This window comes from Salmo trutta, chromosome 25, assembly GCF_901001165.1.
Source record: "Salmo trutta chromosome 25, fSalTru1.1, whole genome shotgun sequence".
Taxonomy (NCBI): domain Eukaryota; kingdom Metazoa; phylum Chordata; class Actinopteri; order Salmoniformes; family Salmonidae; genus Salmo; species Salmo trutta.
Window position 1 is genome coordinate 7,655,084 of NC_042981.1, and position 25,254 is coordinate 7,680,337.

At 42.7% G+C, this 25,254-nt stretch overlaps 3 protein-coding genes across 4 annotated transcripts; 2 read left to right on the forward strand and 1 right to left on the reverse strand.

Moving 5' to 3' along the window:
* Positions 1–10,323: 10,323 nt before the first annotated feature.
* alkbh1 (alkB homolog 1, histone H2A dioxygenase) lies at positions 10,324–18,997 on the reverse strand. The gene is made up of 6 exons (XM_029712801.1): positions 18,729–18,997; positions 17,331–17,439; positions 16,618–16,780; positions 16,215–16,305; positions 11,556–11,749; positions 10,324–10,951 (listed from the first exon to the last, which is right to left on the reverse strand). The coding sequence occupies exons 1-6, from the start codon at positions 18,864–18,866 to the stop codon at positions 10,507–10,509; spliced, it is 1,140 nt and encodes a 379-aa protein (XP_029568661.1). The 5' UTR covers positions 18,867–18,997; the 3' UTR covers positions 10,324–10,506.
* A 10-nt stretch (positions 18,998–19,007) lies between these two features.
* On the forward strand, positions 19,008–21,882 carry LOC115161947 (SRA stem-loop-interacting RNA-binding protein, mitochondrial). Of its 2 annotated transcripts, XM_029712803.1 has the most exons (5): positions 19,008–19,141; positions 19,587–19,645; positions 20,151–20,258; positions 21,381–21,455; positions 21,640–21,882. In XM_029712803.1, exons 1-4 carry the CDS (start codon positions 19,075–19,077, stop codon positions 21,450–21,452), a joined length of 306 nt encoding a protein of 101 aa, XP_029568663.1. In that variant the 5' UTR covers positions 19,008–19,074; the 3' UTR covers positions 21,453–21,455; positions 21,640–21,882. The 2 variants fall into 2 exon arrangements, with proteins under 2 accessions (XP_029568663.1, XP_029568662.1); XM_029712802.1 differs by having other exon boundaries at positions 21,381–21,882.
* Positions 21,883–21,937: 55 nt separating this feature from the next.
* On the forward strand, positions 21,938–25,046 carry LOC115161945 (uncharacterized). Its single transcript, XM_029712800.1, has 3 exons — positions 21,938–22,401; positions 22,589–23,973; positions 24,120–25,046. Exons 1-3 carry the CDS (start codon positions 22,250–22,252, stop codon positions 24,509–24,511), a joined length of 1,929 nt encoding a protein of 642 aa, XP_029568660.1. The 5' UTR covers positions 21,938–22,249; the 3' UTR covers positions 24,512–25,046.
* Positions 25,047–25,254: the final 208 nt, after the last annotated feature.

The following is a 25,254-nucleotide window of genomic DNA, read 5'->3' on the forward strand; positions in this document are numbered from 1 at the left end:
TTGTTGCTTAGCCAGCTGCACCTGTCACTCGATACTGTCTCTCCATAAAAAAATGAGCAGTTTTTTAAAGTATGTATATGAGTTCATGGAGAAGGAAACCCTTCAAAATACTATTGTTTTTTAGTCTATTTATAAAGAGTATATCCCATCAAATGTTAAGTATGAATTTTAAACCAATAAACTTTTGTAACGTTTAACCGCTACCGTTAAAATCTAAACTCTACACTGTAAAAAATTATTATGGGGTGAATTGAAAAAAAAAGAAAGAAAAACATACTTAATAAAAATGAATGCAAGTTGTTTCAATAATTTGTTAATTTAATTTTTGCATTTAAAAAAAATCTACTTAATACGTTGCTCATACTGTAAGTACAGTTGAAGTCAGAAGTTTACGTACACCTTAGCCAAATAACTTTAAACTCGGTTTTTCACAATTCCTGACATTTAATCCTAGTAAAAATGCCGTTTTAGGTCAGTTAGGATCACCACTTTATTTTAAGAATGTGAAAGGTCAGAATAATAGTAGAGAGAAGGATTTATTTCAGCTTTTATTTCTTTCAGCACATTCCCAGTGGGTCAGAAGTTTACATACACTCAATTAGTATATGGTAGCATTGACTTTGACCCAAGTTAAACAGTTTAAATGTTTCAGGTAGCCTTCCACAAGCTTCCCACAAATAGTTGGGTGAATTTTGGCCCATTCCTCTTGACAGAGCTGGTGTAACTGAGTCAGGGTTGTAGGCCTCCTTGCTCGCACACACATTTTCAGTTCTGCCTACAAATGTTCTATAGGATTGAGGTCAGGGCTTTGTGATGGCCACTCCAATACCTTGACTTTGTTGTCTTTAAGCCATTTTGCCACAACTTTGGAAGTATGCTTGGGGTCATTGTTCATTTGGAAGACCCATTTGCAACCGAGCTTTAACTTCCTGACTGATGTCTTGAGATGTTGCTTCAATATATCCACATAATTTTCCTACGTCATGATGCCATCTATTTTGTGAAGTGCACCAGTCCCTCCTGCAGAAAAGCACCCCCACAACATGATGCTGCCACCCTCGTGCTTCACGGTTGGGATGGTGTTCTTCGGCTTGCAAGCCTACTCCTTTTTCCTGCAAGCATAACGATGGTCATTATGGCCAAACAGTTCTATTTTTGTTTCATCAGACCAGAGGACATTTCTCCATAAAGTACGGTCTTTGTCCCCATGCGCAGTTGCAAACCGTAGTCTGGCTTTTTTTATGGCGGTTTTGGAGCAGTGGCTTCTTCCGTGCTGAGTGGCCTTTCAGGTTATATCGATATAGGACTCGTTTTACTGTGGATATATATACTTTTGTACCTGTTTCCTCCAGCGTCTTCACAAGGACCTTTGCTGTTGTTCTGTGATTGATTTGCACTTCTCGCACCAAAGTACGTTAATCTCTAGGAGACAGAAAGCGTCTCCTTCCTGAGCGGTATGACGGCTGCATGGTCCCATGGTGTTTATACTTGCGTACTATTGGTTCTACAGATGAATGTGGTACCTTCAGGCGTTTCGAAATTGTTCCCAAGGATGAACCAGACTTGTGGAGGTCTACAATTTTTTTCTGAGGTCTTGGCTGATTTCTTTTGATTTTCCCATGATGTGAAGCAAAGAGGCACTGAATTTGAAGGTAGGCCTTGAAATACATCCAAAGGTACACCTCCAATTGACTTAAATGATGTCCATTAGCCTATCAGAATTTTCTAAAGCATTGACATAATTTTCTGTAATTTTCCAAGCTGTTTAAAGGCACAGTCAACTTAGTGTATGTAAACTTCTGACCCACTGGAATTGTGATACAGTGAATTATAAGTGAAATAATCTGTCTGTAAATAATTGTTGGAAAAATGACTTGTGTCATGCACAAAGTAGATGTCCTAACCGACTTGCCAAAACTATAGTTTGTTAATTAATAAGAAATGTGTGTAGTGGTTGAAAAACACATTTTAATGACTCCAACCTAAGTATATGTAAACTTCTGACTTCAACTGTATATATTTTTTTAGGATAACCAAAGAGAAAGAAATTGACTGATTTTAATTTACTCAATTTGAATAAATTGAGCACATTTGAATAATAATTGTATTTCTCACAACTTAAGAATTGTAAGTTCTTGCAACAACTTGCCACATGGCTACGTTTTTAGAGAATTGTGGATAAATCAACATTTTTAGACTTTATGATTCTCTTACAGAATGTTGTATATTTCTATAGTATTATTAAGCAGCTTGTTGAGGTGTCATGACAAAGGGATATCAAAATTGTCAAGCAAATGAATGTTCAATGATGAGGCCACCCATTCCCAGCATCACCCCTCTTAATGACAGAGACTAATGCTGAATCCTGAAATGCTTGCAGTTCTATCCCCAGTTACAGCGCCCGCTAAAGTCAGTTCAAATACAAATGATTGAACACCTTAAACAATATTAAACATTAAGTGTTTATTTGTTACTTTTAATTCTTATTTTTCTTTATGTCTTTTTCTTAAAACTGCATTGTTGGTTGAAGGGCTTGTAAGTAAGGATTTCACTGTAAGGTCTACACCTGATGTATTCGGCGCATGTGACAAATACATTTTGATTTGATTTGAACGCTAATATGTTGGGTTTACTAAATATTTGTGTGACATCGACATATTTAATCATATTGTCAGTAAATCCAACACATTTTCATGGCTATTGTTAATTACCTGGACTTACTTAATTTGTGTAAATTCAACAAAACCAAAACATTATACTCAAAAACATAGGAAGTTAGATCTACTAAATAATATTAAGTGTCTTCTTGTCATCTTCATTTTTTAAAAGTAGATTCAACACCTTTTTTTTTACAGTGTAGCACCTGATTGAGAGACCATATAGCACTGTGATCAACACCTCTAAAGATGTATCCCTCTAGCACGGTAAATACACTAACAGATGCACCTGCTGCTACAGCGAACCACTGCACTACCGCCTCTGGCCTACCGGTGTCACTGTTGCACTGCAGCGCGTTGCATCTACCTGTGAGATGATTACTGTTGATTTAGCACGAACCACAGGCTTCATTCAGAGGTGGGATTACACCATTAGCACAGCAGGATGCTGGTCAAGTCACTTGCTGTATGCACTACACATATAAAGGCCTCCTGGAATTACCAGGGCTTTAGCTGAGCATACAACTTTTAGAGAAAGATTATCTAACAGAAGACAAACAACAACTGAAATATATATCCACAAGCTATCTTGATTAGTTTCCCAATGCAGGCGGGATCATCGGATTAGAATAGATAGAAATACCTAACCTTGATCAATTAAACAACCAACGTAAACATTTAACTAAACCATGATGCGTATGTAAACTTTTAACTAAACCATGATGGGTAGTAGTAATGTGTTAGTAAGACCTGTTTCATTACATATGACTAATTTATGAAATCAAAGCGCTTCAATGACATAATTTTCCTAGCAGTGCCTGCAGCTAGGTCTAGCTACATCAGAAAGCCAATAACACCTAGTTATGTGATAACGCATGGGAAAACACACAGCGTTTTTCTCTACACCTAACCTGCTACCAATTACAGCTGTGCCCTGGAACCATTTTACAGACCCCTCTCTGGAACACTCAGCAAACAGTTACCTTGGGAGTCGGTGTAATTGAAAGACAAAAAATGACAGGCTGCCTAAAGATGAGAGAATTGATAGAGGACAGAAGAGAGGGAGAGAGGAATAGAAAAAGAGAGGGACAAAGAGACACAGCACTCTCCAGCTCTCGCTCACAAAAGGAGAGTATGTTAAATGTAAACAAAAGTAGTTTCACTCCTCTGTTCCCCCTTGGGCGAACTCGCTGGGAAGGAGAACTCAACGGTCACAGTGTGGAGGACAGGAGACTAGGAACCAATTTACCCCTGGTTCTGAATCTCTTCTACAGGCCAGAAAACAAAATAGACATTTACATTTACATTTAAGTCATTTAGCAGACGCTCTTATCCAGAGCGACTTACAAATTGGTGCATTCACCTTAAGATATCCAGTGGAAAAACCACTTTACAATAGTGCATCAAAATCTTTTGGGGTGGGGTAGAAGGATTACTTTATCCTATCCCAGGTATTCCTTAAAGAGGTGGGGTTTCAGGTGTCTCCGGAAGGTGGTGATTGACTCCGCTGTCCTGGCGTCGTGAGGGAGCTTGTTCCACCATTGGGGTGCCAGAGCAGCGAACAGTTTTGACTGGGCTGAGCGGGAACTGTGCTTCCGCAGAGGTAGGGGGGCCAGCAGGCCAGAGGTGGATGAACGCAGTGCCCTTGTTTGGGTGTAGGGCCTGATCAGAGCCTGAAGGTACGGAGGTGCCGTTCCCCTCACAGCTCCGTAGGCAAGCACCATGGACTTGTAGCGGATGCGAGCTTCAACTGGAAGCCAGTGGAGAGAGCGGAGGAGCAGGGTGACGTGAGAGAACTTGGGAAGGTTGAACACCAGACGGGCTGCGGCGTTCTGGATGAGTTGTAGGGGTTTAATGGCACAGGCAGGGAGCCCAGCCAACAGCGAGTTGCAGTAATCCAGACGGGAGATGACAAGTGCCTGGACTAGGACCTGCGCCGCTTCCTGTGTGAGGCAGGGTCGTACTCTGCGAATGTTAGACGCCAGTTCCCTTCAGTTTCCACCCTCTGAATAACCAAGCAAGTCAAACACAGGGTGGTAGCTTTCTGGTTTAGGTCCAGGGAGGCAGCTTTCTGTTTTTCATGACCATGTGACCTGGTAGTTCTATTCTATAACAAGGCTACAGGCTATAGCTAGGGCCTGGAGTCCTTCCTGGTCAGGTCAAAACTCATAAGCTAATACAAGGAGTAGGAAAAATTGTTTTCAATTAGCGTTAGAGGCCTTACAGTATGTACATTATGAAACTGCTACCCACTTCATGCATGACTTCATGCCAGATATCATGCCTGATTTCATGCCAGACATCATGCCAGACTTCATGCCAGACATCATGACTGACTTCATGAGTGACTTCATGCCAGACATCCTGCCTGACATCATGCCAGACTTCATGCCAGACATCATGAGTGACTTCACACCAGACATCATGAGTGACTTCATGCCAGACTTCATGCCAGACATCATGCCAGACTTCATGCCAGACATCATGACTGACTTCATGAGTGACTTCATGACTGACTTCATACCTCGATGCTGGCGGACCACCAGTAGGCTAGCGGAGAGTAAACAAACCTTTTAGAATTTACCACTACAGTATATCACTGCTGACCACACATGGTCATCAGGATAATAGGCCCATATAATAATATGGCCGCTCTACCATAGCCCAGACTTTTTCCTGATCAGATCACATTGAAAAACTCCTGACCTATTTCACAATAGATGACCTCAAAACACAAAGCCTGTTTGTCTGTCTGTCAGTCAAGAGCACAGCTAGCCGTTAGCCAAAGCAGTCTGAAAAGAGCAGCTAGCAGTGCTCTATCGGTGACCATGGAAACGGGGGCAGGCTGGCCAACTAAAAACAAAGCAGGAGTGAAATGGCATAATTGGGTCTAATGAAGACATGGAGAGGCCTTGCTGCTACAACGCTCCTAGCCAAGCCCGCCATCACCTTAACAACCAACGGCAGCTGGTGCTCTCCTTCAGAACAGAGAGAGAGAGAGAGAGAGAGAGAGAGAGAGAGAGAGAGAGAGAGAGAGAGAGAGAGAGAGAGAGAGAGAGAGAGAGAGAGAGAGAGAGAGAGAGAGAGAGAGAGAGAGAGAGAGAGAGAGAGAGAGAGAGAGAGAGAGAGAGAGAGAGAGAGAGAGAGAGAGAGAGAGAGAGAGAGAGAGAGAGAGAGAGAGAGAGAGAGAGACACTTCCACAAAGCTGTGAACGATCTGAGAGACAAGGCAAGAAGGGCCTTCTACGCCATCAAAAGGAACATACAATTTGACATCCCAATTAGGATCTGGCTAAAAATACATGAATCAGAAACAGAACCCATTGCCCTTTAAACAATCAAATCAAATGTTATTTGACACATTCACATGGTTAGTAGCTGTTAATGCGAGTGTAGCCAAATGCTTGTGCTTCTAGTTCCGACAGTGCAGTAATATGTAACAAGGAATCTAACAATTCCCCAACAACTATCTAATACACACAAATCTAAAGGGATGGAATAAGAATATTTACATATAAATATATGGATGCGTTAGCCGAGCGGCATAGGTAAGATGCAATAGATGGTACAAGATACATATGAAATGAGTAATGTAAGATATGTAAAACATGATTAAAGTGGCATTGTTTAAAGTGACTAGTGAGTCTCTATGTAGGCAGCAGCCTCTCTGAGTTAGTGATGGCTGTTTAGCAGTCTGATGGCCTTGAGATAGAAGATGTTTTTCAGTCTCTCGGTCCCAGCTTTGATACACCTGTACTGACCTCGCCTTCTGGATGGTAGCGGGGTGAACAGGCAGCGGCTCGTGTGGTTTTTGTCCTTGATGATCTTTTTGGCCTTGCTGTGACATCGGGTGCAGTAGGTGTCCTGGAGGGCAGGTAGTTTGCCCCCGGTGATGCGTTGTGCAGACCGCACCACCCTCTGGAGAGCCCTGCGGTTGTGGGCGGTGCAGTTGCCGTACATGGTTGTGATACAGCCCGACAGGATGCTCTTAATTGTGCATCTGTGAAAGTTTGTCAGGGTTTTAGGTGAAAAGCCAAATTTCTTCAGCCTCCTGAGGTTGAAGAGGCGCTGTTGCTCCTTCTTCACTACACTGTCTGTGTGGGTGGACCATCTCAGTTTGTCTGTGATGTGTACGCCGAGGAACTTAAAACTTTCCACCTTCTCCACTACTGTCCCTTCGATGTGGATAGGGGGGTGCTCCCTCTGCTGTTTCCTGAAGTCCACGATCATCTCGTTTGTTTTGTTGACTTTGAGTGAGAGGTTGTTTTCCTGACACGACACTCAGATTGCCCTCTCCTCCTCCCTGTAGGCTGTCTCACTATTGTTGGTAATCAGGCCCACTACTGTTGTGTCGTCTGCAAACTTCATGATTGAGTTTGAAGCGTGCATGTCCACACAGTCATGGGTGAACAGGGAGTACAGGAGGGGGCTGAGCACGCACTCTTGTGGGGTCCCACTGTTGAGGGTCAGTGAAGTGGAGATGTTGTTTCCTACCTTCACCACCTAGGGGCGGCCTGTCAGAAAGTCCAGGACCCAATTGCACATGATCGGGTTGAGACCCAGGGCCTCCAGCTTAATGATGAGCTTGAGTGGTACTACGGTGTTGAATGCTATGCTGTAGTCATCAATGAACAGCATTCTTACATAGGTATTCCTCTTGTCCAGATCGGATAGAGCAGTGTGCTGTGTGATGGCGATTGCATCGTCTGTAGATCTATTGGGGCGGTAAGCAAATTGAAGTGGGTCGGGGGGGGGGGGGGGGGGCAGGTAAGGTGGAGGTGATATGATCCTTGACTAGTCTCTCAAAGCACTTCATGATGACAGAGGTGAGTGCGACCGGGCAATAGTCATTTAGTTCAGTTACCTTTGCCTTCTTGGGTACATGAACAATGGTGGTCATCTTGAAGCATGTGGGGACAGCAGACTGGGATAGGGAGCTATTGAATATGTCCGTAAACACACCAGCCAGCTGGTCTGCGCATACTCTGAGGGATGTCGTCTGGGCCATCAGCCTTGCGAGGGTTAACAGGTTTAAATGTCTTACTCACGTCGGCCACGGAGATGGAGATGGGGGGCCCGCATTCCTTGTTAGTGGGCGACGTCGGTGGCACTGTATTATCCTCAAAGCGGGCAAAGAAGGTATTTAGTTTGTCTGGAAGCAATATGTCGGTGTCCATAACGTGGCTGGTTTTCTTTTTGTAGTCCCTAATTTCCTGTAGACCCTGCCACATACGTCTCAAGTCTGAGCCATTGAATTGTAAATGGTTGTGAAGTCTGGGGTCCGCTTACCAACCAAGAATTCACAAAATGGGACAAACACCAAATTGAGACTGCATGCAGAAATCTGCAAAAACATCCTTCGTGCACAATGTAAAACACCAAATAATGCATGCAGAGCAGAATTAGGCCGATACCCGCTAAATATCAAAATTCAGAAAGGAGCTGTTAAATTCATCAACCACCTAAAAGATGGCAGCCATGTTAGAGCCAATTAACATGACAATACAACGTTCTATGGCAGCCATGTTGGCTCTCTGTTAACATGACATTACAACATTCTATGGCAGCCATGTTGGCTCTCCATTTACATGACACATTCTATGGCAGCCATGTTGGCTCTTCCATTTACATGACACTACAACATTCTATGGCAGCCATGTTGGCTCCTCATTAACATAACATGGGGAATATTTAAATAATGCTATGAAACTGAATGTCTAGAACAATATTCAACATTCTAAAAATTAGTCCAACTCTCTTATAAATAAAGTAATACATAAACTGTCTGTATTATATAATACAAGTACAAAACAACTGTAGATCCTGTTGATGACAAAGTGATCCTGTAATATCTGTCCATGTCATGATGACCTAACGTCCCACACTGGACAATAACGTTTTTCTGGATCCTCTTCTACAAGTCTCAGCTCTCCCCCAGTTCACTCATCATTAGCCGAAGGCGATAATGAGTCGTTTCATCTTACCGTCCAAAGGCATTTTATACACTCGTCTCCCATACACGGAAAATAAAAAAATAGAAAATATGTATGCTTTCTTTACGAAACACCATTTTCCACCCCCATGCTAATGGCGAATACCTAGGAATGCTAGTCCCTGATGTTGCGTATTGCGTTCAGCCAATCAGGTTGCAGCAGTCTGTTGTTTACCCTTGGCTGAACGAGGGGCACAACATCAGGGAGTTAACATTAGCCACTTTAGCACGGTGGTGGAAAATGGTGTTTCACAAAAAACAGGCGCATATATTTTCCACATTTTTTCCCCCGCCTTCTCGCCATTAAATCGAGTTAAGGAGGAAATTGACGTCTTTGCAGCCTGGAGATTTTTTTATGTATGAACCGGTCCGCAGGGTATACAAGTGTATAGCCAGCTGCATACAATGCCTTTGGACGGTAAGATGAAACTACTCATTATCGCCATCTGCCGGCGTTCCGGCGAACTCGTCATGTGATATGGGTCAACTGCAGTTCACTTCACTGCTCATTCCAACATTACAGTCTCCATAAATGGACCATGAAGACTATTTTTTCCTATTTCACAGAGACAAACAAACATCACAACCCATTTATAAAAACAACTTCTTTGTTTGCTCTAATTAATGTAGTGAAACTCTGAACTCGACTATAGTTGACTAATAATCACTGCTACAGTATAAACTGTTGGTTTACAGCAGTACAGAAGAACACACAAAATATCTCACCATGAAACCAATTTATTCTCCCTCTATCAGGTTTCTCTGACCCCTTTAAGAAACACATTTTCAATAGGAGGCAATTAATCCAGTGTTATTCTCCAGTGATGCGTTTCTCAAGGGGCAGAACAAGTGTTGAAGAACTTCAGGTGGCTTCACTGCTTCATGACTTCAAACACGTAGAGAGAAAACCATCACCTTTTATAAAAAATAATAACTTTTAATAGGTTTCCAATGAGGAGAGGGATGTTTATGGTCTGTCTGTGTTGATGCTATTTTCACTCTCTTGTCTCCAGGGCCCAGTTTTTCCAAAACTTTTAATCTGGATCAGAATGATTTGGATTCTGCAATTGTCTTTTTTTGTAATCCAGCATCAAATTGATCTGGGTGTTTTTGATCCGGTTTAAGAAACTAATCAGATAGGATCATTCTGATCCAGATACCACAATATCAAGATCAAAGAATCTGGGTTTTCAGTGCTTTGAACCGGCCTACACCTTGCCAGCTGACCTCACATAACTCCACGACGACATCAGTCTGCATACAGTATGTAACAGCTGACCTCACATAACTCCACTATGATGTCAGTCTGCATACAGTAACAGCTGACCTCACATAACTCCACTATGACATCAGTCTGCATACAGTATGTAACAGCTGACCTCACATAACTCCATTATGACGTCAGTCTGCATACAGTATGTAACAGCTGACCTCACATAACTCCACTATGACGTCAGTCTGCATACGGTATGTAACAGCTGACCTCACATAACTCCACTATGATGTCAGTCTGCATACAGTAACAGCTGACCTCACATAACTCCACTATGACATCAGTCTGCATACAGTATGTAACAGCTGACCTCAAATAACTCCACGACGACATCAGTCTGCATACAGTATGTAACAGCTGACCCTGCATAACTCATTTGGTGTAAAATGAAGGAGTCCACAATTTCTTTAAATACAATGTCACATTTATTACAACATCACCATGTGAAATTATCCAGAAATAAATATTCATCATAAGAGGTAACACTGTACAGTAGATCTCTTGTTATTATAACTGTCTTCTGGTACTCCTCTTTGACCTGTTAACATTTAACAGTCCATACATGTAACCTCATTTGGTGTGGTGTCATGAGTCACTCCTCCTCCTCTTCAGTCCCACATTCTCTCCATCCTGGTTGTCATGGTACCCATCCATTTGTCCCATGTCTATTCGTTTGTCTTTCGTGTCCATCGCAGGGAAGGCCTGGCCAGACCCAAGCACCTGTCTGATGGTCATATTCACCCTGGAGGTCTGGATGTACCCGGAGCACACCGCCCAGTCCTCCTCTGAAACCGGCTGGATCAGGGTGGCCTCTCCCTGGGCGAGTCCCTGGTCTGACCCTGGGCCCTCCTCCTCCAGAGAGGGGTGTAAGGGGTCTCCCTTGGGGGCGGGGACGACGCGAGGCACGGCGTGGTAGAGGAGGCGGCTGTGTCCTGACATTACCATGACGTCACCGCTGTGCATGTACATGGCGGTGGGCGGGTCTTCCCTCTGAGTTCCACCAAGCAGGAAGACGGCGGATTGGCCGAAACTGACGTCAATCCAAAAAAAAGAGAGGGGAAGACACTTATGAGGATAACAACAACGACAAGACAAACAGTAAATGGTCAATAGTCGCTTTCACATTCAGAGTAACACATCCAGAGAGTATTACCAAAGAGTGTCAGATTGTAATTTAGGATGAATTGAGACAATATTCAATGAGGGAGTTTGATTAAGCTGCCCCGTGTTATGGCCCGTCACGTGTCCGGGCGAAGCCGGTGTGGGAGGCGCGCCCTGCTCAAATGGAACAGTAATCTGTGCTGCTCGGTTGTATTGTCAACAACGCAGCATGGTACATCTCTTTCCCCAAATTTCAAACTGGTTTTCTTAGGGAAGGCAGATAAAGCATTTTTTGGTTTAAATCAAAAGCAATCACTGTTGCATGTGAACACACAGAACCCTACTCATCACTCCACGTGCTTAACCTACGTCAGTTTTGTTTTGAGCCGACTTCGGCATTGGTCAGAATGGGGCACCCGGCTCACACCCGGAAGGCATTCAGGTTCCAAATCGAATGCAATCAACACTAACACGGTTCACCCACTGAAAGCCGTGGTTGGTGGGTTGGTACAACAAGCCCCTCCTCCACTCACCTGAATGACAGGAGGGGTCTAGTGTGGTCCAGCTCTGATTCGTCTACGTGGATCCCGAGTGAGGAATCGGAGCGGTAGTAGTTGAGGATTCCAGCTTCTGCGTTGAACCCAGGAAATCGGCAGGCTGCGGCCACATGGCCGGATATAGAGTGGAGATCTGATGGGAACGGAGTGTAGTGATCTGCTGAATATGTCTGCAACAGAAAAAAATAAATAACTAAAAACAATGTATTCATTCATTTCCATTTCAGGGAAGAAGCATAACATCCATGTTGCACAAGCCTTTCAGTGGTCAGTCTCTGTCGTGGAGGTCAGTCCCTGTCGTGGAGGTCAGTCCCTGTCGTGGAGGTCAGTCCCTGTCGTGGATGTCAGTCCCTGTCGTGGAGGTCAGTCCCTGTCGTGGAGGTCAGTCTCTGTCGTGGAGGTCAGTCTCTGTCGTGGAGGTCAGTCTCTGTCGTGGAGGTCAGTCTTAGGGAGATCAATTTTCTCTTACTGAAGTCAGCCAACTAGCCAGAAAGCCAGTCAGTCAGTGAGCCAACCAGAAAGCCAGTCAGCAAGCCTGTCAGCATGGGGAGGGACGACATTATTTCCATTAATAAACAAACAAACTCTCTGCATCTCTTCCTGGTTAGTGTTGGGGGCATGCACTCAGCCACACATGTGCAATCACAGCATAATCACTGTGCTGCTGTCCTCTAAAACACACAGATTAGCTGGGGGGGGGGGGGGGGGGGGTAGAATAAAAACAGACCCCTGCTTAAAATGCAGCAATTGTTGTCAGACATTTGGCAGTGTCAGAGCCAGGATGGGAGCTAATGAATCCGGTGTAAAACTCCTGATTTTAAAACGGGACAGACAACTAAACACGTTGGATGTCATTAGCATATAAACGAGACAGGCAGGCGCCTGCACAATTACAGATGACCTGAAAGGAGTACAGCAGGCTAATATGATCCAAACACCCATGTGATCTCTCACACACCCACCTCTAATATTTAAAACACAGAGAACACTACTGTGTACATACAGTATTCATGTTCTGTTTGAAGTGATGACTGTTCATCTATCGTTGTAACATAAGAGACTGGAGACTCGTGGTGGTGGTGGATGGATGGAGGACACGTTTAGGATCTTTAGCATATGTAACTGGTGCACTGAATCATGCACAGAACGCTATTGTATCAAGGACATTGCCTCACTAGTGACGTCATTGTCAGATACCATGTTACGTATCGTAGAGACATTTATCTGTGATCTACTCTCAATATAAAGGCTCTGCTCTCACTTTGTGTTTTACGATCTGTACAGATGTTATAACTAATAGAAATATGACGTTGACAGAGTAATATAAACTCAGCAAAAAAAAAAAGAATCGTCCTCTCACTGTCAACTGCGTTTATTTTCAGCAAACTTAACATGTGTAAATATTTGTATGAACATAAGATTCAACAACTGACATAAACTGAATAAGTTCCACAGACATGTGACTAACAGAAATGAAAAAAATGTGTCCCTGAACAAAGGGGGGGGTCAAAACCAAAAGTAACAGTCAGTATCTGGTGTGGCCACCAGCTGCATTAAGTACTGCAGTGCATCTCCTCCTCATGGACTACACCAGATTTGCCAGTGCTTGCTCTGAGATGTTACCCCACTCTTCCACCAAGGCACCTGCAAGTTCCCAGACATTTCTGGGGGGGAATGGCCCTAGCCCTCACCCTCCGATCCAACAGGTCCCAGACGGGCTCAATAGGATTGAGATCCGAGTTCTTCGCTGGCCATGGCAGAACACTGACATTCCTGTCTTGCAGGAAATGGCTGGTGGCATTGTCATGATGGAGGATCATGTCAAGATGAGCCTGCAGGAAGGGTACCACATGAGGGAGGAGGATGTATTCCCTGTAATGCACAGTATTGAGATTGCTTGCAATAACAACAAGCTCAGTCCGATGATGCTGTGACACACCGCCCCAGACCATGACGGACCCTCCACCTCCAAATCGATCCTGCTCCAGAGTACAGGCCTCGGTGTAACGCTCATTCCTTCAACGATAAATGCAAATCCGAGCATCACCCCTGGCACTTTTTGCCAGTCCTGTCTGGTCCAGCGACGGTGGGTTTGTGCCCATAGGCGACGTTGTTGCCGGTGATGTCTGGTGAGGACCTGCCTTACAACCGGCCTACAGGCCCTCAGTCCAGCCTCTCTTAGCCTATTGCGGACAGTCTGAGCACTGATGGAGGGATTGTGCGTTCCTGGTGTAATTCAGGCAGTTGTTGTTGCCATCCTGTACCTGTCCCGCAGGTGTGATGTTCGGATGTACCGATCCTGTGCAGGTGTTGTTACATGTGGTCTGCCACCTCGAGGACGATCAGCTGTCCGTCCTGTCTCCCTGTAGCGCTGTCTTAGGTGTCTCACAGTACGAACATTGCAATTTATTTCCCTGGCCACATCTGCAGTCCTCATGCCTCCTTGCAGCATGCCTAAGGCACATTCACACAGATGAGTAGGGACCCTGGGCATCTTTCTGTTGGTGTTTTTCAGAGTCAGTAGAAAGGCCTCTTTAGTGTCCTCAGTTTTCATAACTGTGACCTTAGCTGCCTACCGTCTGTAAACTGTTAGTGTCTTAACGACCATTCCACAGGTGCATGTTCATTAATTGTTTATGGTTCATTGAACAAGCATGGGAAACAGTGTTTAAACCCTTTACAATGAAGATCTGTGAAGTTATTTACATTTTTATGAATTATCTTTGAAAGACAGGGTCCTGAAAAAGAGACATTTCTTTTTTTGCTGAGTTTATTTTTAGATTGACATGTTTGACTATTTGGCAGGAAGTGTAATTCCTTCCTGACATAGTGGACTGACATGACCTTCAGTTGAAAAATGTTCTTGTATAGCCCCTCCAACCTCCAGTGTAGGAGATGTGGGAACTCATATATATATATATACACATATTATATAAAGTAGACCGGTATAGATGAAGGGAAGGAAACAAGGACAGAACACGTAAAACCATTGAGAAGCACCCATAGAGAGTGGGTTTGGTCGTCCGGGGTAGGCCGTCATTGTAAATAAGAAATTGTTCTTAGCTGACTTGTCTACTTAAATAAAGGTGACTTTTTTCAACAACAAAACATTTAATAGAGAGTGACAGCTCTACTATGACCATTGAGATGCACCCATAGAGAGCTTTACCTAGACCAGGGGTATTCAACTCTTACACTATGAGGTCCGGAGTCTGCTGCTTTTCTGTTCTACCTGATAATTAATTGCACCCACCTGGTGTTCCAGGTCTAAATCAGTCCCTGATTAGAGGGAAACAATGACAAGCAAAATGCTGTGGAAAGGGCTTCGAGGTCCAGAGTTGAGTTTGAAGCACCTAGGAGAGAGAGAGAGAGAGAGAGAGAGAGAGAGAGAGAGAGAGAGAGAGAGAGAGAGGAGAGAGAGAGAGAGAGAGAGAGAGAGAGAGAGAGAGAGAGAGAGAGAGAGAGAGAGAGAGAGAGAGAGAGAGAGAGAGAGAGAGAGAGAGAGAGAGAGAGAGAGAGAGAGAGAGAGAGAGAGAGAGAGAGAGAGAGAGAGAGAGAGAGAGAGAGAGAGAGAGAGAGAGAGAGAGAGAGAGAGAGAGAGAGAGAGAGAGAGAGAGAGAGAGAGAGAGAGAGAGAGAGAGAGAGAGAGAGAGAGAGACCTACTAAGACCATAGAGATGCACTGATAGTGCATGTGAATTGCAACGTGTATGCCCCCGCTCACCTGAGGATCTGTCTTGATCAGCCATCTATTTACTGTGTTTGAGGGCTGCAAAATCTACTTGTCACTTAAAATTCACTAGATTGCTTGCTTTCATTTTACTCCTGCGACTCTTTCATACTCTTGCTTGTGCCTGTAGTTTGTTCCCCGTTAACGTTACGACCGCAGACATAATGACCTGTAAAAACACCCAGGTAACGGCTGAAATGGGCTCAATGGAACACTGTACGTTGTCTTTCCGTTGCATCTATAAGAACGCTGAAGCTTCGTCGAGGATTAAACGCATCGTCTCGACACTTACATCACAAAAAAATACAAGTTTATTTTGTGTGTTCATTTTTTGTGGAATTGAAAAAAAGTGGCATTATTAAAGTGATCAATGATTTGAAGTCTGTGTGTAGACAGCAGCCTCTCTGTGTTAGTGATGGCTGTTTAACAGTCTGATGGCCTTGAGATCGAAGCTGTTTTTCCGCCTCTCGATCCCAGCTTTGATGCACCTGTACTGACCTCGTGCACTTTGTTTTAACACAAAATAATTAGAAATACCTGATACCATAAGAAAATTTATATATGAGTGCCTTCTAAGATTTTTTGTTGTTGATATTTTACAATAAATTGAATACCTGAATTCCCACCAAAATCCCTGAACTCAACTCATTGTCTGTGCCAGTAAAACGTTTTATGGGCTATAATTCAGTTAATATCTGGTGGATTAAAATAAATCTAAACGTTTGGAGTGTCATCATCCCTTGTCCAACTGTTGCATTTATTAGAATTGTTTTTAAAACCTTTTAACAATTTAGATGACCGTTGAGAGAGAGAGAGAGAGAGAGAGTGATAGCTCTACATAAAACCATTAAGATGCACCCATAGTGAGAGAGAGACAGAGCGAGAGACAGACAGAGTGAGCTCTACCTTGGTGTCCCAGTTGTAGTGGTAGCCCAGGGTCACCCAGCGAAGCTTCTCTAGCAGTGTCTTGGGCTCCCTGACCCTTGAACCTGTCTTCCTGTGGGGAAAACACACCAGGCTCAGACATCAGCTAAGGGCTAAAAGGAATGCTACCCATTCAAGTCAATTGATTACATAGATATCCTACCTTTTTCACATGTATCAAACTTTAAATTAAAACCTTCAAGTCTGAGAAAGAGAGAGAATTATCAAATATAGTCCTTTGACTGAATCGGGTCTCTCGGCAAAATCTAAGGTAGAAGTTCCATTCTGATAAATTATTCATATTTCACTCAAATAATAATGGGAAATAGACACACAACACTCCAGCAGTATGTCTGCTGGTGCTGAAAGTAGTTAGTCTATTTACCGGAGCGTGTCTGCACTCCTCCCCCAGATGTCTTGTGTTTCCGTGGGTGCCATGTGCATGTCCAGATTACACACGTTGGGTTTCTCTGGGTAGGTCTTCAGACACTGTCTCACCCAGTGCTGCTGGGAGCCTGGCAGGAACGGGTTGGATATAAAGATGAACCCTGGAGGGGGGGGGAGGAAAACACAGGGATTACTACATTCAATTCAATACAACTTTATTGATCTCCTCAAGGACCAGGAAGGTACATTAACAACGGATCAGGGTGCTGTCAAGACCAGTGGTTTAGAGTTAAAAACAATAATAAACTAACATTTATCTATAAAAACTAACATCTTACATACTGATTAGGGATAGTTAAAGGGTAACATTTCTGCTATATGACAGCTAATATTTTTTTTTAAACTTAAAAGTACTACATGTCAGTGGAGGCTGCTAAAGGGAGGACGGCTCATACTAATGGCTGGAACAAAGTCAATGGAATGGCATTTTACGCCATTTCACCTATTCCACTCCAGCCATTACCACGAGCTCGTCCTCCTTAATTAAGATGCCACCAACCCCCTGTACTACATATCTGAATCAGTTCAGTCAGGAGTCAATATTATTAGACAATTGTTACCCATCGTGGTCCTAGAGAGTTCAAATGATGTGCAGGATTATGTTACAGCTCAGCATAAAAAAAAAAAAACTCCACTAGCCTAATACCATACCTGGATAACCCTGCAAGCCAAAGGCTGTCCAGTCTCTGATGGGGCGAAGGCCCGCCCTCCTGGCCTCCGCATCACTCACTGCACCTGGATTCAGTTCGGTGGGAAAGACCTGTCAATCACCATCACATCATTTCATTAGATCAAACAGAGAACTTTCTTCTGAAACTCATCAGTCTATTCTTGTTCTGAGAAATGATGGCTATTCCATGCAAGAAATTTGCCAAGAAACTGAAGATCTCATACAACGCTGTGTACTACTCCCTTCACAGAACAGTGCAAACTAGTTAAATAAAGGTTAAATAAAAAATAACTGTCTCTAACCAGAATAGAAAGAGGAGTGGGAGGCCCCGGTGTACAACTGAGCAAGAGGACAAGTACATTAGTGTGTCTAGTTTGAGAAACAGATGCCTCACAAGTCCTCAACTGGCAGCTTCATTAAATAGTAGACGCAAAACACCAGTCTCAACGTCGACAGTGAAGAGGCGACTCCGGGATGCAGATTAAGAGGTGGATGCCTCACAAGTCCTCAACTGGCAGCTTCATTAAATAGTAGACGCAAAACACCAGTCTCAACGTCGACAGTGAAGAGGCGACTCCGGGATGCAGATTAAGAGGTGGATGTCGATTAAGGCAGCCCCCCCCCCCCCCCCCCCCCCCCCCCCCCCACCTCTCTGATTCAGAGGGGTTGGGTTAAATGCTGAAGACTCATTTCAGTTGTACAACTGACTAGGTATCCCCCTTTCTCTTAAACTGCATTATTTCCCGAGAAGACCACACACACCCCATAGCATCGCGTGACTCCAACTTTACTTCAATATGATGGTTATATCAGTATTTCCATAAAAAAAATCTACACTGACATATCTCGCATAATTTGTTTTACAGTCAAAAACATATACATTTGTGTAAAGTATTTTGTTTTGTGAACATTTGCAAAGTTTACTGACATTTTCCGTTTCCATCAGGCATGTCATTACATTTTTAACCGACTTGCATAAAAAGGTTGGATGAGACTGGTTACTGACTGAAGCAGTTTGCAAAGTGAAAGATGATTACTCTGAAAATGACTGTTTATTTCGTGGAAAGTGATTGTGTTTTAGTTGTTTCTGAAAATCTGAATCTAATCGCAGTTGTTTTGCTGTTAGTTCTCTAATAAAACGAACAACAACAAATGGCGAGTGACACGCCCACGCAAAAGTGATAAATGCACTGCAATTTATCCAAGTATTAACTTGGTATGATGGCACATTAATTTACTTTCTAGATGTTAATTGTATGTCAGAAGGCAATCTGGTAGTATTGTCGAACTAGTTAGTTACAGACAGTAGTATACCAGGAAGTTCGTCTGTTTATACATCAATATTTAGTTGCTAGTTAGCTATATTTGGAAACGCTCACCTTCTCATGTTTCACCATTTTCGAGAAGTCAATGACATCCCTGAGATCTGGTGGAGGATTTCTTCGCTTGTAAAATTTGAACAATTTTCTAAATGCATCTTCTCCATGCTCTACTATGGAGGCCGCCATCTTTGTCATCAATAAAATGACCTTTCAACTCTAAAATAAAAAAAGAAATAAGCGAAACATTCAAAAAGCACAACATGTTAAATAAATAAACGCTTAGCTTTTAGTAATTTTAAGTCCATATTCGAAAAATGAACAGTTACATAACACCGGTGTGTGTCAAGACACGTGACTCGGGTCAAAGGTAGCTACTAGCTCGCTAGCTTTCCAAGGACGCAACATGGCATCGTCGTCAAAGAAGGTTTTTGAGGTGTTTGTGTCTAAAATACCATGGACCATTGCAAGCAGTAAGCATGCTTTTTTAAAATATATATATATATATATATATAAATTGGAAACAAAATTACTGCATGTTGTCAATTTTATGTTAGGCTGTGAGCTTTTGTAGGCGTCTTTACATAATGCTGTGTGAGTGCTGCCTTGACATTGTTGCTAACTATGTGTGGCTGCGTCTTTCAGCTAACCTTATTTTAACCAACCTTTCTGTCTCTATTTGCATCAATGCTCATTTGACATTGTCGTTGTTGCCGATTACTTAGTTATGAGGCTTATTGCAGCCTAATGATGTGTGTAATGTATGTCAATGAGATAGTTGGCATCAGCTGGCTAGCTAAAACATCTTTGCCTGTGTGTATTAGTCAAAGATTAAAACAACGTCTTCCCTAGTACTGTAGCTAACTAGCTACAGTGTGAGAACATGCAGTATAACATGTTGTCATTATTTTCTTTCAGAGGACATGAAGGAGTACTTTGGGCAGTTCGGGCATGTCAAGAAATGCCTACTTCCTTTTGTAAGTACACCGTTAACAGATTGTTTAATACGTGAGAAACCCAGCCCTCTGATATCACCATGTGTATCTTCATTTGACCTACAGGTAGCTGCCAAAAGTAAAAGGAAACACGCGAGTAAATAAGCAATTGACATCCCATCACGCAATGTATAAAAATGCCCATAATGTTGGCTAGAAGAAGAGATCTCAGTGACTTTGTGTGTGGTGTCAGTCACCAGATATCAACCTAATTGAACACTTATGGGGAGATTCTGGAGAGGCACCTGCGACAGTTTTCCACCACCATTTAACAAAACACCAAATGATGGAATTTCTCATGGAAGAATGGTGTCGCATCCCTCCGATAGAGTTCCAGACACTTGTAGAATCTAGGCCAGTGTGCATTGAAGCTGTTCGGATTCCCCAACGCCCTATTAAGACACTTTAAGTCGGTGTTTCCTTTATTTTGGCAGTTAGTTATATCACAACCTCCTATATTCACCTCACAATGTCTATCTTCAAACAGGACAAGGAGACAGGATTCCACAAAGGCTTCTGCTGGATCGGCTATACGTCCGAGGAAGGCCTGCACAATGCTCTCCAGAAAGACCAACACATGCTGGAGGGAGCCACGGTATAGTTTGTTAGCTCATGTCATACCCTGAACTGGGGTGTGTTCACTAGGAACCAAACCAAATGGATATAAACAGAAGCAAATAGAATTAAACATGGAGGGACCAACCTGAGTTCCTACCAATAGAGTTTCTTCCAACAGAAACTTGTTTTCGTAGCAAAACATATCCGTTTGGAGTAAACTGTTACCGTTGCAAAACATTTTGCTACTCTTTGCTACAGTCTTTGCCTAATGAAAACACCCCTGTTGTTGACTGAAATGTGTTGACTGTTGTATTCTTAGTATGAAATGTATGTTGATTTTTCTCCATTCTAGTTTGAAAGCTAACGTCAGTCTCTAACGTCAGTGGTCTGAAATTAAATACACCCCATCAGGCAGTGTGATAAAACAGTGTGATAAAACAGTGTGACATCACTCCCCTTAGGGGACCTACCATGTCCTTAACACCCTAGAGTCTATTTCCATGGCCCCATGGACATCTAATTAGCATAATACAAATCATTCCGTTTTAAGGTAGAGAGACCTTTTATTTTTTTATTTTTTGCATCAGATGCATCTCAATCCACCGATGTTGCACTTCCGCATCTGCGGTGAAAGAGCTAGAGCGGTGTTTGTCAGACCGTGAGACACCCTGAAAAATTGGTCATCTCACACCTGTAGTGTCTAATATGACCCTTCTCTAGGACGCCCACAGGCCTCGCAAGACTCATCTGAAGGTCCCCCGGTACCAGTTTGAACAATGAGTGGAAGTATATTTTTAGACAGTTTAGGGCCAAAAATAAGGGGTTAAATATTTAAAAAATATATATATATGAAAAAGATCCTGATTTTTATTTTTTTTTCAGATATATAGGATAGACACTTTAGAACAAACTTATTTTAGATTTTCTTTTGTATCTGTTGTTCCATGTAGTGAGTCTGTTATTCAATGAGTTTGTATGGCTAATAGCAGTAAGTCCAAATGTACAATTATATATTTTTTTAATTTTTTTAATCAAATAGCTAAATGATCCTTGGTGTGATTGTAGAACCCCCCCCCCCCCCCCCCCACCCCAAGCTTAGACTGTAGATGGTTTTAAACAAGCTAAACATGTATTTCTCTCTTCCATCATCTCCTTTCAGCTTCAAGTTCAAAGAAACAGAAAAGTGTTTGCGGGACAGAAAACAAACAAAGAGGTGGTGGAGGGACACTGAAGGGTGTGCGTTTGTACAATGTTTGTATATATGAGAGGGTGTATTAAATACCTTTAAATAGAAACAGAACTAGGCCATTCAACATTCTTTTTTTTCATAGTACGATGTCTTCATATTTTAATGTAATTTGTCAAAAGAAAGAAACATGATTACGTGTCTGTTTTGCATGTCGACAAAATGGATGAAGGGAGAAGAGAGTTTCTTTTGGCACCCTGTCAGCAACTGCATATTAAGACAGACGAGATGACAAGGATGATGATGATGATGATGGCAGGATATTGGATCTCTGTTATTGTGCTTCTATCATGATTATTGATGGCTGCTTTACACAACCTCTGCATCTGTCTGTATTAAACTATGAGTAGGCTTATCACTTTTCTCAAAGTCAGGCATCACACTTCCCTTAATAAAATGACTGATTTACAACTTAGTTTCTCATCCCTTTCCTTTTTTGTGTGTGTAGTGGGTTTAATCTGGTTGAGTGTCAGTACATTTCAGAGGTGTGGACTCGAGTCACATGACTTGGACTCGAGTCACAAATATGACTTGCAACTAGACTTTGACACTCGTGACTTGACTTGGACTTGAGCCTTATGACTCGACCTAACTTGATATCCTCCCCAAGCCCAAATATTAAAAATTAGGCTATTAAAAAAGTGCAGCGCATCAACTCTTCATTTAACAGATTCAAATTTGAATCGGAAAGCAGCCAATCAAATTGTGCCAGCGGAGAAAAAGTTTTGCGTGGAAGTGCAGAGGAACGTCTGCGGGTGAATTCAGATTGAGCCTTTGGAAAGATGATACCTAAAGTTATTATTTTCGGATATACAGACTACGCTGTAGTCAACAAAAAACGGATTGCAACGTGTAAAACATGCGGGAAGAAAATTACAGATGGAGGCGCAACAACTTCCAACTTTGTTCGACATTTGAAGCTGCACAAAGAACGGTAAGTCGTGGCTAATATAGCCGACAGCGAAATATAACTTTGCTACTATAGCATGTAGGCTAACGTAACGTTAAATCAATGAGCCTCCACACAGCCAGTGCGGGAACGTGATCATTGCACCCAAGATTGAGACCAGGCAAATTGTGCTACTGCCCCGCTCAATTATTTTTCTTTTATATGCTTACAGATTTGAACAATACCAGATGAACAAAAGTGCCACAAGTGAATCACAACAGTCTCCAATCTCACAGTTAATGGAGACCCGTGTAGGTCGGTACAGCACGAATCATCCACAGCAGAAAGCTATTAACAATGCAATACTGTCCGACCTGGTTATCGATTGCAACTTGCCTCTGTCTATTGTGGAAAACAATAGTTTTCGTCACTTTCTGTCAGTGGTTGACAGTAAGTACAGCCCAGTGTGTCGTAGAACATTGACATCAAAAGTAGAGAACCTCGCTACAGAGAGACGTTCAAAACTGAAAACTCAGTTAAGCAACACAGACCATGTTTCGGTCACAGTGGACATTTGGTCCGACCGAAAGATGAGGGGCTTCCTTGGTGTCACTGTGCACTGTATGGAGAAAGATGGAGAGAGACTACAGCTCAAGTCCAATCTTTTGGCCTGTGACCGCTTCAAAGGCCCACACATGGCCGAAAGAATCTGTGAGCAATTTGAGGCCATATGTGGTGAGTACAGCATTAAAGATAAATTGGACTATATCATTAGTGACAATGCTACCAACATGAGAAAAGCATTTACGGTGTGCTTCCCCATTGAACAAGAAGATGAAGTACATGATGAAGATCACCTTGATGACCCAGAGCTCTGGAATGACCTAACCCTGGAAGACCAGCAAACAGTGGATGCTGCTATTGCAAAAAAACAACGCTTACAGTGTTTTGCCCACACTCTCCAGCTGGTGGTGGGAGATGGCTTGAAAGAAACAAAAGTGATGACTCCATCTCTTTCAAAGTTATCAAAAATCAGCTCACTGCTACATACAAACACAACATTCAAAGAGGTGTTTGAGGCTGAATTTGGGGAAAGAGGCATCCCTGTTGCTGTCAACACAAGATGGAACTCAACACTGAGACAAGTGAAGGCAGTTATCCAATGTGACCATCGAAAGCTCAGTCATGTTCTAGAAAAGGCTGGGCACAAGGAGTTGTTGTTCACAGTACGGGAGTGGAATAAGTTGAAGGAGTTGGTGGACATCCTGAAGCCATTTGGAGAAGCAACAGATATGACACAGGGGGAGAAGATAGTCACAATCAGTTCTGTTGTTCCCTCGGTCCTGTCCCTGAATCACCACCTGGAGCAGCGGAAGCCTCAAGTCCATTTCCTGAGCGGCCTGGTCAGAAGTCTCCAGGCATCCCTGAACAAAAGATTTCTTGGAATCTTCATCAATGTGAAAATGGCCAGGACACAAGATGGAATCACTGCCCCCTTTTCAGATCCAGTCTACCTCAAAGCAGCTGCCTTGGATCCGGCTTTTTCTCTGATGTGGGTGGAGCACCATGTGCTGGTGAAGGAGGAGCTCAAGGAGGAGGTGGTACAAAGCGTGAAAGGTAAATATTATTGAGTTTAATGTAACTTTTTCTCAATTTAATCCAATTGACTGCAACAATAATAATTTTTCAATTTAACCCACTGCATCACCAATACTCTAATACCAGCCTTTTTGTTTCTGCTATGCTTTTACATGTTTTGCCAGAACTTATTCTGCAAGATGCTACAGCGACTGAGCAAGCTATGCCTCTTGTTGATGAGAAAGAGCGAGAGGACCATAGTCTTGGACAAGAAGATGGGCTGTTTGCAGCATACTGTAAGAGGCAGAAGAAAGCTGTTGGGACCACTCCAGCACTACAGCTAAGTCACTACCTTGACATATGCGAAGGACAGAATGCCCTCTTGTTCTGGGCAATGAACAGGAAGGCTCTTCCTTCACTGTCCCGAGTGGCCATCAGGGTCTTGGCAGTGCCTGCCTCCAGTGCTCCGGTGGAGAGTGTCTTCAGCCATGGTGGCATCATACTGCGGCCTCATCGTGCACAAATGACTGACAGACTTTTATCGAATTTGGTCTTTTGCAAATGCAATGCATCATAGGGCCGAGGAAAGAGAAAAAACTGAAACTGTTTATGCATTACACACACATGTAGTCTCCATGTTCAGGTTTTGTCTCCCATCTTTGGGATCTGTATTTTTTTTCTCAGACATTCAGGCCAGTGTTCAAATTGTAGGCCTACTTGAAGTTCAGTATCAGTTTTGATGTACCTTTTTAATAAATAATTGTAATTTTATGGCAGGATTGTTTTAGATGTCTAGAGTATATCTGGAGAGAGCACTAGAATATTTAGTTTTTGTTGTCATAAGTTTTTCTCATGGCTACCTCTCATGTTATTCCATGGAAATAAAGTTCATTTGGAAAGTAATAAATATTTTTTAAACGCATTCATGATTTGTATAAATTGAATATACTATTAGTCTTAAATATGAAATGGTATTACATTTTGTGAAGAGCACATTGACTTGTTTAGGACTCGAAATTCAGTTTAGGACTTGACGGTCTTGACTTGTAAAACAATGACTTGGTTTTACCTCTGGACATTTAGTCATTTCTTAATAAAAATGTAACATTTTATGACTGCTTGATATTGAAGTTAGGGCAGTAGGTAATGTTTATTTTCTCACATACCCCAGTTGTCTGTGCTGGGAGTAGGATCTTTGTTAAAAACTTTAAAGACTGACATAAATCCACCTTTCTCCTCTCTTCTGCTGCCAGTATAGGTGTCTTATGGAGAAGGTATCATCTCTAACTCTTCTCTCCTGGAACTTCATTTATAAATGTT

Bases quoted from the DNA above. Each gene is read 5' to 3' on its own strand.
- alkbh1 (XM_029712801.1), bottom strand. From the start codon at position 18,866: ATGACAAAGATGGCGGCCTCCATAGTAGAGCATGGAGAAGATGCATTT. The intron at 17,440-18,728 runs GTGAGCGTTTCC...GGTGATTGACAG, and splicing joins AAATGGTGAAACATGAGAAG to GTCTTTCCCACCGAACTGAA. The intron at 16,306-16,617 runs GTAAATAGACTA...TTTTCCCCACAG, and splicing joins AGGAGTGCAGACACGCTCCG to GAAGACAGGTTCAAGGGTCA.
- LOC115161947 (XM_029712802.1), top strand. From the start codon at position 19,075: ATGGCATCGTCGTCAAAGAAGGTTTTTGAGGTGTTTGTGTCTAAAATA. The intron at 19,646-20,150 runs GTAAGTACACCG...ATCTTCAAACAG, and splicing joins AGAAATGCCTACTTCCTTTT to GACAAGGAGACAGGATTCCA. The intron at 20,259-21,380 runs GTATAGTTTGTT...ATCTCCTTTCAG, and splicing joins ACATGCTGGAGGGAGCCACG to CTTCAAGTTCAAAGAAACAG.
- LOC115161945 (XM_029712800.1), top strand. From the start codon at position 22,250: ATGATACCTAAAGTTATTATTTTCGGATATACAGACTACGCTGTAGTC. The intron at 22,402-22,588 runs GTAAGTCGTGGC...ATATGCTTACAG, and splicing joins TTGAAGCTGCACAAAGAACG to ATTTGAACAATACCAGATGA. The intron at 23,974-24,119 runs GTAAATATTATT...ATGTTTTGCCAG, and splicing joins GGTGGTACAAAGCGTGAAAG to AACTTATTCTGCAAGATGCT.